The sequence below is a fragment of the Patiria miniata genome, unplaced genomic scaffold (assembly GCF_015706575.1).
Source record: "Patiria miniata isolate m_02_andy unplaced genomic scaffold, ASM1570657v1 HiC_scaffold_19, whole genome shotgun sequence".
NCBI lineage: Eukaryota > Metazoa > Echinodermata > Asteroidea > Valvatida > Asterinidae > Patiria > Patiria miniata.
The window spans coordinates 13,896,623-13,911,419 of record NW_024037057.1 but is presented as its reverse complement, the minus strand read 5'-3'; the positions used below and the strand labels follow the sequence as shown (position 1 = coordinate 13,911,419).

The 14,797-nt window shown below is 41.3% G+C and overlaps 2 protein-coding genes across 3 annotated transcripts in view; one reads left to right on the top strand and one right to left on the bottom strand.

The window, feature by feature from the left end:
* Positions 1 to 4,407, bottom strand: part of LOC119725862 (carbohydrate sulfotransferase 15-like) — a 10,370-nt gene extending 5,963 nt beyond the window's left edge. The window contains exons 1-3 of the mRNA XM_038197454.1: positions 4,371 to 4,407; positions 1,140 to 1,262; positions 350 to 841 (exon numbers count right to left, since the gene is read on the bottom strand). Of these exons, the coding sequence (XP_038053382.1) occupies positions 350 to 841; positions 1,140 to 1,142 (495 nt within the window). The 5' untranslated portion in view covers positions 1,143 to 1,262; positions 4,371 to 4,407. The remainder of the gene's footprint in view (positions 1 to 349; positions 842 to 1,139; positions 1,263 to 4,370) is intronic.
* A 2,492-nt stretch (positions 4,408 to 6,899) lies between these two features.
* On the top strand, positions 6,900 to 14,111 carry LOC119725861 (putative uncharacterized protein DDB_G0291608). Of its 2 annotated transcripts, none has more exons than XM_038197453.1 (5): positions 6,900 to 7,176; positions 8,249 to 8,400; positions 10,309 to 10,368; positions 11,087 to 11,404; positions 12,750 to 14,111. In XM_038197453.1, exons 2-5 carry the CDS (start codon positions 8,251 to 8,253, stop codon positions 13,632 to 13,634), a joined length of 1,413 nt encoding a protein of 470 aa, XP_038053381.1. In that variant the 5' UTR covers positions 6,900 to 7,176; positions 8,249 to 8,250; the 3' UTR covers positions 13,635 to 14,111. The 2 variants fall into 2 exon arrangements, with proteins under 2 accessions (XP_038053381.1, XP_038053380.1); XM_038197452.1 differs by having other exon boundaries at positions 12,747 to 14,111.
* The last annotated feature ends 686 nt before the right edge of the window (positions 14,112 to 14,797 follow it).

Below are 14,797 nucleotides of genomic sequence, written 5' to 3'. Positions count from 1 at the left end.
GCGAGAGGGGTAGGCCCTATTCGTGCTTTTGAGGGGTAGTTTTCCATCTCGAGAAGGTGCAAAATCTTGTTAATGCGAGACGGGTATTTGTGTTTTTGAGAGGCACTTTTCCATTAAAAGAGACGAGACAATTGTATTTGTAGCGCGATCATTATGCTTTGATACGTGTGACGTTGAGGGGCACTTTTGTTTTCATCTCGAGGGTGCATATTTATAACCGCGAGAGGGGCACTTGGCCTGGAAAAAATTCTGTTATTAAAACTTAGTAAAAACAACCAAGTCTATAAGGATGGAATCAAATGAAGGAATTCGTTTAAAGAAGCAAATACTTTGACTTGCAAAATGTTACCTTTTGTTGGTAGGATTTGATTCTGGCCAGTGTTTTCTCGCCCAGCTCTTCTCTCTCGATACTAGAGTTGTATCGAGCCGCTGGAACCCTCTCATACAATCCGGTCCCGGGATCGATTCTTGCACACGGGTAGTTCTCCACTACGAAGCCCCTTCGCATGGCTGCCTCTGGAATTTCCCCCTGCATCACCACTAGGCACGCGTATTCCGATTCCTGAAAAATCGACCGTCTAGGAATCAGAATGTGGTTGTCGCTGCCGCCATTGCCCTGCCAGGTCTGTATCGAGCTGTCATTGCTTATCATCGATTTCAGGTTTTCGAATATGCGAGTTTTGGTAAAATCGATTCCAGATTGACGTATCTGCTTGACGTTGAATGGTCCATTGGCAAAATGTACCGATACCGACAATCCATTATATCGGGCATAAACGAATAAAGCGAATATCGCCACGCCCAAGCTCAGTAGAAGCACAGTTTTTCGAACAAGCCGATTCTATAATATTCCACAAAGAAAAATACAGATCTTAAATTGTAAATAGCACTTTTGTAAATAGCAGATTAAAGAAATGCAAATCAGACAAACACAAACATATTAGGCTTAAAACAGACGAAAAACATTTCACTGCTACACAAGTCAGTATTAACATTATCACATCCCCAAGCCTTACGAGAAAAAATAGGTATATGAAACCCAAAATGATAAAAACAAATGTGAATCTCGACATTTCTGAAAATGTTAATTGGAAAACAGTTTTTTTCTTGAGCGTGGAAAGTTCAAACCTATAGCTCACCATGGTTGGATGTCTTGTACGTTGTTGATCCGATGCCCTTCTGAACTTGAATTAAAACCGATCAAGGTTTTTGAAAAGTGCTGCAGTAACAATGCTTCGGGCAGTTCTAAGTCAGTTGAATGCCTGTATTGCGGAACAGATTACAGTGCATTTTGTTTTCTAGATCTCATAAACATTCGGCGATAGATGGTGCAATCAAAATGGAACCAGTACTCGAACCTATACTTCAATTCTTCACAAAGTAGCCAGAACACTATAAAGCAAACCATGGTATGGCTGCTGTTATGGGAAGAATTAGAGACATCTTGGTTATGATCAGTTGCATTTATCCCAAAACTAACCAACCGAATTATTGTTAAAGCTTTTAGGCCTACTAGGGTAAAGATCGTACTGCTATACTGAAACCCCGGTGGAATTATTCCGTCTGGTCTGCTGGCATTTCGTCGCAGAGCTGACAAACCGGCGAATCGACCATTTTTGCGATTTCGATTTTTTGTTATTTTTAGGCTTTATGAAGGTTGCTCTTTCAAGTATTTATGCCAAAATTCTTAATATTTGTCTGGATTTTGAGATTCAGAGCCCCCCTTGTGGCGAATCACTCACAAAAACAAATCCATAATTTGACATAGTGACGAATACGAAATTTCGCTGGTAACCAGCTTATGTAAGGTGTGCGTTCCAAGTACCAACGAATGTTATTCGTCAGTTTGTCGGATTGCGCGTGCGTGCACGCGCGATCCGACAAACTGACGAATAGCATACAAACATTTCGCTGGTAACCAGCTTATGTAAGGTATGCGTTCAAAGTACCAACGAATGTTATTCGTCAGTTTGTCGGATTGCGCGTGCGTGCACGCGCGATCCGACAAACTGACGAATAGCATACAAACAGTGTGAAGAACAACCGGATATTGCAGTTTAATGTAATTTGACAAACTGACGAATGCGTTTACGATCAAATAAAATCATATCGCACAACTTCTCTGATTAAATAAGTGACCTGGTGGATACTTAGTTTCATATTTTATTCAGAATATATACTAACAGTTTTTTATCGTAACATTAAGGGTTAAATACGGCGCCCGGAGAAGTGTCCAACTTCAAACGCGAATTACTCCAAACAAGGTTTTCGCTTATTCGTCGGTTTGTCAGCTCTGCGACGATTTAGACGAAATCAAGAAATATTTATGATTTGCAACAATCAATCCATTGAAATCATGTTTGGTAATTCCTTCATCTATGGGTAATCCAAAGTCTGTGCATATTTTTTCCTCTTTTGTCTCGATACGTTGCAATATCTACTGAGCTGAAACTTCTACAGGTAAGGTTTTGAACATTTTTCTTTGGATTTTAGGATTTTTTTTAAAAATGAACAAAATGCATACAAAACACCTTGCCCTATGCCTTAAAACTGGTAGTTTCTCACATAGAGCTATATTAAATTACTATAGCTCTATGGTTTCTCATTAAAAAGACAATCTCGCAAACCTTCACAATTATCGCTAGCGATGCAAGTGCCCGACGAAGGTCGCGCGATGTGAAACAATTGATATGATTTGGACGAGCGTGGTGAGGTTAATTGCTCGCAGTGACTCTGAATAGTCAACTGCTGTATAAGAAAGAATGTGAAAAAGAGTTACGTAACAGCATTCATTGTGTATAGCGCGGTGCATCTTTCGCACAGCTATGAAAAACACAAAGAAACCCTCCCGTTGCAGGAATGAATGGCCACCACAGAATACAATGCTCATCAGTTTAAAAACGCAAAGAGAAAGCACACAATAAAACGGCCTAGCGGTTAAGCTGTCTGACAGCGCACCCAGGGTTAGGGGTTCGAATCCCCATGGTGTCATTTTTTGGTTTTTCAGCGCAAGCAGTTTGGTTATTTAATTCAAGAGTTTTAATTTCCCGTCGTCATTTACCAACAGCAGTTAGCTCGGTCGGTCGGTAAGCTGACTCACAAGTTGGGACTGTCTGCGAAGTCCAGGTTGGCGTCTGCGTATAGGTACGGGGTTCTTTTGCTGACTCGGCAGCAAGGCTTAGGGTGCCACCTCGTTTCCTCCCTTTATGGTGCCTGACTTTCGAGTTACATGGATGGACAGGGAAGGAGGTGTGGTGGGCCGGGTACCGAGTCCCGGAAGAGTTCTATATGGAAGTCGGTAAGGGGCTCATTGAGTTAGGGTCATAAGTCCGACTCCTGAAGACTTGGCCATCGCCACATAACTTTTTGTTTTATATATTTTTTTTATATCCGAGGCCAATTGCAAGAAGGATAAGTTTGTTATATTGAGAGCTTGTACTGTAGTTGTTCGCAAAAAAACGTTTACAAATTGCTCGGAAAAACAAAAAAATTCAGGAGTCACCCCTTCTAAATATCTTCTTTATGGCTATTAAGAATCTATCTGCCAAGTTTGGTGCTTTGGACCAGTCGGTCACAATTCCAACCATTGTGCCACCTGACTACCCCTTAGAAAAATCCTGTATCTGCCACTGCTTCTTCCTTTTTAAATTAAAATTTAAGAACCCAGTTTCATACCAAAAAAAATAAAAAAATGACAAACTGTGCATTCATGTCTACTAAAAGTAGGGGGTGCTGAAGCATATTCCAGCACCCTAATTTAAAAAGTTGGGAGTGCTGCAGCACCCCCAGCACCCGTTCCAGCGGGCTTGTCACAATAATACGGGGCGAGTCAAACAATACGAAACCCAAATATCGGGACTATTGCTTTATTGAAGTTCTGCATGTAGCACATTTACAAAATCATGTATACAAGAGCCCATTTCATGAGCTTTCTTTTAGTACACGAATCATTCAAATCACGCATGTACTTTTCAAGTTACGGAATTTTAAACACAACCACCGTTTTAAGGTCCTGTCCACGGATCACCAAACAGGTGTGCGCTCTTTCAGCAAAACGAAAACAATTCACACACATCCCTATGTGATTTGTTTTCGTTTTACTGAAAGAACACACTGAACCCTTTTTGCAATCCGAAGGCAGAACCTTAAAACGGTGGTTGTGATTGCAATTCCGTAACTTGAAAAGTACATGAGTGATTTGAATGATTCTTGTACTAAAAAAAAGCTTATGAATAGGACTTTTAGTTCCTAGATTTCGAAAATGCTACATGCAGAACTTCTTTAAAACAATGGTTCCAACATTTGGGTTTCGTTTTTTTTTACTCATCCTGTATTCACTATCAGCAAAACCTGATTGAAAGACAACTCACCTTGTATGTCACTGTACGTCTTCTGCCCCAGTCCTCATGTGAAACCGAAAACAGCACACAATCTTAATGTTGTGGCGTGCTTTTCCGATACGCCTAATGCGATTACTTTCCGCCTTTGTCAAGTACACCGTGAGCCAAATGTCAATATTTTCCGTGCGCAAATATTAATACCGAATATTGACTTCGAACAAACGCATCTCAAAGAGCCCTTTAGATGTTACGTAACTGAGTCGGAATAAGAGTGCTTTACATAAACTGAGAATTTAAAATTGAATAAGAGGACATAAGAATACATGAATTAAAAAAAAAATCTCAAAATGTGGTGCTCTGGTTCTTCTTGTGGACCCCGAAATTCGTTCTCGCTCTAATAACACAAGAATAACACCAAACGCCCAATTTTCAATGGATGGATGTTTATATCCTACTTTTAAATGTTCTTTCCGATTAACATGAATTCGTTTAACCCCCTTTTTGTAACCCAATTGGGCGTATAGCAGGCCGTAGCTACAATCCCGGCCAAAATGGTTGGGACACTTCCTGAGCCTGCCACGGTCACCCACTTCCCCGCTCCCCGCTCCCCCGGTCAATGTTGTTCTCTCCAGCTGATGGAGCACATACCGCGCAATGAGAGACAACATTGAACGGGGGCCGGGGGGTTGGGGGCCCAACGAGGTTTGACCAGGATTGTAGTATCTCTTTATATTTATATAACACGTAGCCTACTCTAGTGGGTCAACTAAGTTTCTCGCTAGTAGGCTCAACTTTGAAATGATACTTTGCAAGTATTGGTACATGTATGCCTAATAATAGTCTAGACCTATGCGTTTTTTTCTTGTAATGAAACAAAGGATTCCTCAAAAGTGCCATAGGCAATGTAGCTCGCAATTCTGAAGAAACCTGTAGAGAGGAGACAATAAGAGGATATTACAATTTAAAGAGGGGGGAGGAAAAGCCCAGCAGAATATTCTGGGCAAATCCTACAAAATAGGGTGTGAGAACCCAATCCACATGTGATCATGGCAGGAATCGAACCCGGGTCATAGCGGTGGAAGGCGAGGAAAGTAACCACTGTGCCAATCTGACTCTCTGACCTGATGTCATTTCAAATCCATATGCTTAAAAGAAGAGCAAATATTTGTTTGTAATCTTCACGTGCGACGGAAAAAAAATTCCGTCCACACACCACTTTAGCAAGCAATCCGGGAACGCTGTCAATTCTATCACGGAGGCCCCCTTCAATGGCGAAAGAATTGCACTAGCTATTGTTTACAGATATATCCGCAAGGGGCTGTTGGTTCGTACAATAGCATGCACAATGTTTCTCCGCTGACGGAAGGGGGCCTAGCTCGTAAAGTGCAGTGATTGAGTGCCCTGATTCGTTTCTTAAAAAAAAATCAGGAAAAGGTCACTGACGTCACATGCCAACAGAAACAAGGAAATATCCTGGTGATTCTTTGAAGAACTATAGTTGCAATTCTGTTTCAATTGAAATTCACGATCAACATTGTTACCTTGATGTCTTCAGTAAAACACAATGAAACATTCATGGAATTTTCCCTTTGCAATGATATCTATTTTGGGTCCTTTAGTCAGTTTCAGAATGGACTCGTGTTTACAGTAGGACATTAAATATGACAGGAATGGTTTGAATTTCTGAGGAACGCATTGATTGATTTTACTCCGCTGGGTTGATATTGCGTTGTTGCGTGGCATATTCGAAACAATTCAGCCCTGCTATAGACTCTAAAAGCTGAGGTGTCGAATGCAACACTTGCATAGGTTCGGTCAGTGACCACTCTTTCAAAGTGTTAATTGAAACCAGCATTTTAAAAGTTAAGTCAAACACTTACAACAATGAAAATGTTTATTTAAAAAAGAAGAAGAAGTTAACACTTTTGAAAGTGTTGAATCAACTTGATCAACATAATGTTGTATCAACAGTTTAAGTGTTGGATTCAACAACCGCATTTGAAATGTTAAATCCAACACTTGCAACAATGAACATGTTTATTCTAAAAAAAAATCACAGTTAACACTTTCGAAAGTGTTGAATCAACTGGATCAATATTGTTGTATCAACCGTTTAAGTGTTGGATTCAACACTTTTAACACTGACCGAACCTACATCAAAAGCTGCGAGAAATATAGATGGCCAGTGTTCAGCAAACAGAGGGAGGAGGAACAGTATATGGAATTCTAGGCCAATACAAAAATACCCTATGATCAAATAGTTCATTGTCTTGAATACACGTGGAACTGGAGAGAAAAAAACAACACAATTATTGAAGGAAACTTCCCGGTAGCTATTCGATGTACAATATTATACTTTGTCAATCAAATCAACACACCTTTTCAATGAAAAGATTTCAATGACATGAAGTGGTTGAATCCGACCGGGGAACAATAGTGCTGTGGCACACGGTATGCCGTGTGCAGTAAACTAGTAGTATTCCCGGTTATATCCGTTCGGCAACCAATGTAGAGGCCGTCCGGAAAGTCGCCCAACCGCGAAATAAGGCAAGCGCGTGACGCATACACCAAAAATCCACTTTACAAACGGTAACACGATCGAACTGCAACAGAGACATGTATAAAGCTAGTCGGGATTCGTGACAACGTGCGTTGGGAGTTACTTGCGTTTTCGTCGCTTGTTGTGTGCGACTTATGTTGTTTGTGGTACCAACAACTGATCGGGGCGAATTGACGAACTCTCACACCTTGTCTCACCAGATTTTTTTGGTACAAACTCTGGGAATATAACAAGGAGGATCACACACCGGGTTATTTTCAGTGTCAACAGAACTCAGTAAGTTATTTGACCACTGATTTGTTTGGCATCCGGATGACCCACATGTCATTTTATGATTCATACGAAGAGAAAGTTCTGAAAGTTCGTATGCCTGCAATATACGAACAGAAACTGCAACTGACCAATCTGTCAGTGAATTATGTGATAATCCCTGCCATCTAAATACATTCTACTAAAAATTGACTGGAAAGCAGTCAATCTTGCACCCATCTGACCCTTATAGCAGTCAGGTGAGTGCGAGCTTGACAGTTTTCAGTCAAATCCAACCATTTTTTTTTTTTATTTTTTTTTTTACATATTTGAATACTCTAGTTTAGCTCATATACCGAACTAGGTTATTTCAACAAAATGAAACATTTTTTTTTCAGTGGGCCGCTTTGATAATTTTTGCGAACGCTTAGATCGAATTTTATTAAAATACTAGGAATTAGTTTCAACACATCAAGGTAGTATAAGGCGATGACAATTATCGGGTGAAATGTACTGTGGGGCAATTCCCTACCCGCCCCTTTTATGGTTTAGTGTTGATTAACAATAGGTCTGTAATCTGTAAGATTGTTATTATTAACACCATTCAGAACATCTCTTTTTGTTGGGGGGGGGGGGGGGTCGGGTTTTCACAAAATGGTTTCGATTTACTCTGCAAGTTGGAAAATGGGTTTCGAGGAGGGACAACGTGACATCACTGAAGGAAAGCTCTTAAAAAAAAAAAAAAAAAAAAAAAAAAAAAACCCAAAAAAGCTGTCAACATTTCTTTGGCACCACCATATTTTGGGTTTTTGATCGTGGATTGGGAAAATTGGCCTTTCGAGACATGAATTTGGTGAGCAATTTCCTTGTTTATAAAGCCACACTTCTCTCCTACCGACTGAAGCTATTTTGGACGATTAAGAATGAAATATATTCAGTCGGATTTTTGCTCCATTTTTCGCCAGTGTGACCCTTTCCAAACTTATCATTCAGTCAAATTTTCTCTCTAAGTCGTCCGGTTCCCGGTTTTCCTCTTTTGGGGGAAAAGGAGACTGACTTTGACTACATGATTGTTATTTTTTTTATTGGATCTTTCCAGCCATGGCGTACAAGCAAGGCGTTGCCTGTGGAGCCAGCGTGACACTCCTCATCGGTTCGGGGGTCTTGCTCGGCCTGTACGTGGCCTGCAGCTCGCTCTCGTGCAAGGCACTGGCTTTTTCCTTCTTTTCCCCCGTGTGGACTGGCGTTCTGGTAAGTCAGAATAAGTTTTATTGAAGCAAAACAGAAGCGGTAAAATTAGATTTTGGCAGCCAATTTGTGATACTTCTGATTCCCCGGAAACAAATTCGGTGATGGCAGCAGACAATTCCATCAGGCCTCTACACTGATTACGTGGGCTACAACATGATACTGTTTGGCGTTTGTTGGCAGGCAGCGTTCGTTGTTTCCTCTGACGGTATTCTAAACTCTTCAGTGATATGTTTTGAAAGAGTAACAACTATTTTGTTTTGCAACGTTGACCTTGTATAATTTACAAACTGGTATTAATTGGTACACATTCTGAAATCATATTTCAGTGTTTTACACCTGGAAGTACGACCCTCTTGTGAATCAATGTTGGTTCAATGGGCCCATATAATGTAATTTGTTTCATGCAGTCCATAGAAATGCACATTTGTGGCCCATTTAACTTTTTACGTTCAAGGTTTATTTGCCCTTTTCAAGGGTATTTAGGTGCGTTTTTTTTGTTTTTTTAATGCTAATGCAAATTTTCGTATTGATGAACAAACTCGTAATGCCATTTCAGTCATAAACCTCAATGTTACAGTTATTTCGGCACCAAAAGTTGCCAGAATGTGGATGTTTCGCCGTCGCCAGTTGTTTTCTTAGGGTGATTTATTGTTGTGTCAGTTATGGTAGTTGGTAGCGAATTCTTCTCGCAAAATATCTTCAACAAGCAAAATGTTAGGGTTCACAATCTTCACAGCTGGAACAGAAAACCGCCAAACTGAACAGTGTCTTCTTGAATTGTCATCACAACCACGCCCTAAGCTGTCCGGAAGAGCACGGGCAATTTTACACGTTGAAAGAAGTGCACTTTTTAATGAAATTATCAATACAAAAGGTATGTCAAATATGTTTTATACATTTCAGAGGAATAGAAAGTCGAACAAAAAATACGTTACTTAGAAAAATGAACTCCATGGACAATTTAAGTGTATTACATTGTTGGTTGAAATATGAAAATAAGAAATAAAAAACCAGGTACCACATAGATAAACGCATATGTATTTATTTTTGCGGAATTAAGTCAGTTTTGTAAATTTTTTCCTAAACCATAGGAACTCTAAAGACCTAGGTTTTAAAGTCCCAAACTGCTAGGACAAGGAAACAAAGGAAACTGCTACAGAATCCAACCTTTAAACATGATAAGATACTGAGAATGGACAATTAAGGGCTTAGTTAGGGCAAACAAACAAACAAACACACCAACAAACAAACAAACAAACACCCCTTGAAATCAACTTGTATATCCCACATTCCATACGTACTTTGATATTTTTATCACTACCCGAACGATGTGGTACAATGGCCTAATTCAGCTTTGAAGGTCGTTCGCGCGTGTTTTGTTCAATTATTTGTCCAAATCCAAATAGAAGATAAAAAAAGAGGGAAATTCCCTCGCATTCCCAACCCCGCGATGACTAGACTTTTATGGTGTGCAAATTTGACATTTAATCTCGAAATAAAGATATTTCTCATGTAATAGAGACGTCACTATTTTTCGAATAGAGATGCAGTGTATCTCTATTTTGCAATAGATATATCTCTATTCTTACAATAGAGATATTCACAAGATAGATTTGTGCGTAGGGGTGATGTTAATTTAGGTTTAAGATTTTAGGAATAGAGATATCTCTTTTTTTTCCAAATATTTTTTAGATATCGTTATTTAAAATATAAAAAGATGAGTGCTTATTGAAAAATAGATATATCTATTTTTATAAAGGTATCTTGCCCTGCGCTTTATCGATATATTTTCTGTAACAGATATTTTCCGGGATTGAGCGTTAAATGCACGCGAAAATAAATTGGAAAGCACACCATTCGAAGCAACCGATAAAGTGTCTAATTTTGTGTGTCTGTTTATCCGGATAGCTTATGGGAACTTCTTTTGTCGGGATCTTCATGTCGACAACGAAGTCGGAGAAAGGATGCGTAAGTTTGATTCTTCATTTTCAAGATTTGAACACATGGTTTATTTCTGACGTAAGGAGTACAGGGGGAAAACAAACCGCAATTTAATTCGTAGGATAAATTATCTAGTCGTGTTGACATACGGTCAATCGCAGAAAGTAAGGCGACTTAATCACATAAATTATCTCGTCAATTCGACTTACCCAAGTCGACATGACGACCTGTCGAGTTGCTTTATTTCGCCAAGTCAACTTCCCGAGGTCGAGATGACGACTTGCCAAGATGTATTCGAGAGAGATATTAACTCGCCCAATCGAGTTCCCGAAGTCGACTTGATGACACAAGTTGTCATGTCAACTTCGGGGAGTCAACGACTGGTCGACTTCGAAAAGTCGACTTGCCGAAATAAAACATCTCGAAAAGTCCACTTCGGGAAATTGACTTGATGATATTTTTATTAATTAGAATTTAATTTGGAAATGAATGTCTCAAAAATCTCAGAGAGTTCTTGAAACAGTTTTGTTGATATTTGACTCTGAAAAAAAAAAAAACCCACGTATGACCAGATACTTTTAACAAGATAACTATTTCTTCATTTTTTGGCATACTGAGCCCTTCTGGTGACTTACATGATTTTGCTTTTGAAAATTTAAGGAATTGATAAAATAAAATTCGGAAGCCCTGAAAGGTCTCGAAAACAACACTTTTAGTTTCCTCTCTTGTCGACTGTCTTCAACAGGGCGGCATATATCTGTTTCTCAGCATCTTGGGCATCCTAGCCACGATAGGCTGCGTGTGCCTCACGCTGTACGCGTTCTTCTGGGAGTTAACCCTGACCTTGACTTCCTCCGTGACGACTTATACTAGGACGTCCTACGGAAGCTTCGCCACCACAACTGCCGTGGCACCGACCACGCTGGCCGCCACGCAGACCGAGCCCGGCGTGCTCTACGCATTGTGGCTGTGCATGATGTGCGTGGCGTTCGTGTTGAGCATTGTGACCTGCGTGACGTCATGCCAGTACTGCTGCTGCTGCCAGGAGCCAGTCGTGAGCGAGGTTCGTATAGACTTCAACATTTAATGACTTCAACATTTAACACGATGTTGGTTAAAATTTTAACCAACCAAATTTTAACCAGCGTTTTTTAGAGTGTAAATATATTTAGAATTCAAACATGTTTACAAACTGATGGCAAGAAACACTGTTTAGAAAAGTGTTTGATCGCTATACACAGTTTTTGCAATGTAATGTCAGGAGGTGTCCACCCTTGATCCCCCGTTGTCGCGTTCCAACTTCAGGTTTTTCGAGTTGCCAATGACAGTTGGTCAATTTCGTCAAACTTTATTGGCTGGCTTTATATCTGTGCGTCCAAAATGTCATTTGGCTGCGCCAGGCAGTAACACACACGTCTATCCGGGGAGGGGCCTATCAGCCGCTGTCGTAGACGCATTTGTAATTGCAAGCCGTCGCCATGTTATTCGGACACCGTCGTTTCTGGCGAGTTGCATCAGTTTCGATACAAACAGGGCAAAACTAATATTGAATACGATTTATATTTGAAAGAGATTGCGAAATCATATTGTTAGATGTTTGAGTTCTGCTGTTATGAAGATTCAAGCGTTTTGTTTGCTGTCTTCCGGTGACGTCAAGGCTGTTTCGTTTTAGCTTCCGCGTTCGTGACAAGGATTCTGAGAAAATTAACCCGGGAGCAATGCACTGTATGAATGTTCACCCATTCGTGAATGATTTCGGATGTTGGAGCAAGTTTCCAAAACCTACTGCGGGGAAGCACGCAGCCTGAAACTCTAAACAACCCGTGGTACTTCGAGTTCTATTTGATCTGACACTTTTCCGGGTCAACAAGGATACCTTTCCCGGAGATCGTAGCAAGGTCATCTTTATTGCGGGGGGGGGGGGGTAACAATATGTGAACAGGTACTCGCACATCCATGCTGAAATGTAGACAGGTTTTCTTCTCCTGACACTTGGCGTCCGTAACATCAAACAGTTGGGGGAGGTACCATCTTCAAACGGGGGCGCTGTTTAAACAATACATGGCGCTTTCAGGGCGGCACAATTGCCGACTCGCACGAAACTCCCCCCCCCCCCCCCCCCCAAAAAAAATGCACTCGTAAGAGGCCGCTGGTACAAAAGGGCCCTTATGTTTAAACAAAACAAGGACACTTGTTTAAAAAAAGGCACTTTTAAATTAAAAGAAAGGCACTCTTCACAAATATGGGGAGGGGATATTGGTGCTCCTATCCCCAGTTAAGAATTCTGTCTTTACGCTATGTATACTGGCTTGGGCCTATCCCATTCTATCCATACAGAAAAAGTCTCTGAAGATAGCAACCCTTCTCTTTCATATCCATATTTTTCGTTCTTGCTCCTTCTGCAGCAGAGAATCGTTGTGTTGACACAAGGCCAATCGCCCCAGAACATCTTTTTGGAAAACACCAACACAATCGTGAATCAACACCATCCACAGGCCATAGTCCTGAACACCATGCAGCAAACGAGCAATCAGCATTACTTCCAACAGCCGTACCCGGTAGCACAGCAACCCTTTCCGGGGCACATGACGGTCCAGCAACCCGTTGCCTTCCAGCCGCCCCCACCGTACTCCGCGGTGGCATCTACGGGTCCTCCCTGCCATCCCCAACCTACTCCCGTGGCCTCACCTCCGCAGCAACAACTCGCCCCACCGCAACAGCAGCAATGTGCACCACACGCGCAACCTTCAGCCCCACATTCCCCTGCCAATCAAACCCATCCCCATCCGCCGCGTCCAAGTGGGTCGCAACCCAGTCGAAATGAGCTCATCGACAGCCAACCGCCACACTCCGCCCGGCCAAGCGACAGTAGCACACCGTCCGCGAGTGTTTACCAGCCGCTGATCCATGAAACTCGCCAAGGGACGGCGCCGGACATACAGCACTCCTATGAAGAAAACCCACAGTTTACCGGCGAGGAAGACTACGGCCACTCGTACACCTACATCGACGCCGGGCCAGCCACCAATTCAACGGTTCATCGCAGCAACTACAACCCTCAGCCTACCCCTTCTGTTGCCGACGATGGGAGTTACATCGAACCCGCCACAGGCGGTGAGTCTTCAACACAGGCGGACAGTCAGCTGTACGACTACGTTGAACCGCCGTCGGACGAGGAGTACGACGACACCCAGGTCGACCCGAATCCAAGTGCCACTCCAGCGGTCGACTCCTCTGAATACGTAAACAAAGCCATCGGAAAACGTGCGAAAAAGCCGAAACGTACGAGGTAGCTGGTCTGTCCTGTCATTGAATGGTATTTAAGCACATGAATTATAACGACCATGACGCTGGTGTTGAAAGTGTGGACAACGCTGTCACCTCGCTCCAATATTGGGTCATATTTTCACCGAATGGGGGGGGGGGGGCTGCAGCGACGCCATTTTGAATGAATAAACGTACGCGAATGCAAGGTTATTTGTGTAAGTGGAAAAGTTGTCATAATTTAAAAAAAATATCAAACAAAACAAAACAAACTAAAAAAAAACCCCAATAAATCAAATTAGAACATTGTGTGAATTTCAAGTTAGAGCAATTTACTTCAGTTATTGCTTCAGTGAAGGTAATATAGGTTTCCCGGCCAATTCCCTAAAATGTTCATTCACTTCTGAAAATCGATCATTCACTTTCGTCTGAATTCGAATTCACGTCCTTAATCCCATTTCAATTCCACGAAAGTTCAATCGTTTTCATTGTCTGTGCATTCGGTTTTGAGAAACAGACAATTACGTAATTACCTGTGCATTCATTTATGCAAGCATACGTTTTCTAAATTGATTTCAGGTACAGCTAAATTGATTGATGGTTAATGAAAAAGAAACCCCTAATTGTATCTGGTGCTGAATGCATTAAACTAAAAGTGAAATAGAATGGTAAATGTTTGAAATCCCCCTCTAAAAGCGAAAAAAAGATGTCTTGAACGAATAGATATAAACGAAAGGTGCCGCTCAATCACTTAATTATTGATTGAACTGAAATGGAATCGAATGCTCTGGTAGCGAAAATAAAACGCGTGTTCAGAGCGGTTCTCAAATTCAGACGAAAATGAACGACCGATTTTCAAAAGTGAATGAACATTTTAGGAATTGGCCGGAAAAAACCTTTATTTTAATATTTGTTGTAAAAGAAGAGTCGTACTATCTAGCGCCCCATCGGGCGAGAATGGGCAATTGGAATTTCGGCCGGCACATCGATTATACCTTGGACCTAAACAGCAGAGTTTAATCCATCAAAAGTCCATTTTCAATTGAGGTAGCAACTAAAAGAAAAAGCTCATTAACGAACGTGCCATTGTCACGGCTTCTTTGAGTATAGTAGCTTGCTACTTCACTCGAGACGACATGGGCCGTTCTTTACTTACCCATGGTTGACACTATTTGCTACCGCAAACTATGGA

Coding starts and splice junctions, on each gene's coding strand:
- LOC119725861 (XM_038197452.1), top strand. CDS start 8,251: ATGGCGTACAAGCAAGGCGTTGCCTGTGGAGCCAGCGTGACACTCCTC. Junction 10,369..11,086: donor CGAAGTCGGAGAAAGGATGC/GTAAGTTTGATT, acceptor TGTCTTCAACAG/GGCGGCATATATCTGTTTCT. Junction 11,405..12,746: donor AGGAGCCAGTCGTGAGCGAG/GTTCGTATAGAC, acceptor CTCCTTCTGCAG/CAGAGAATCGTTGTGTTGAC.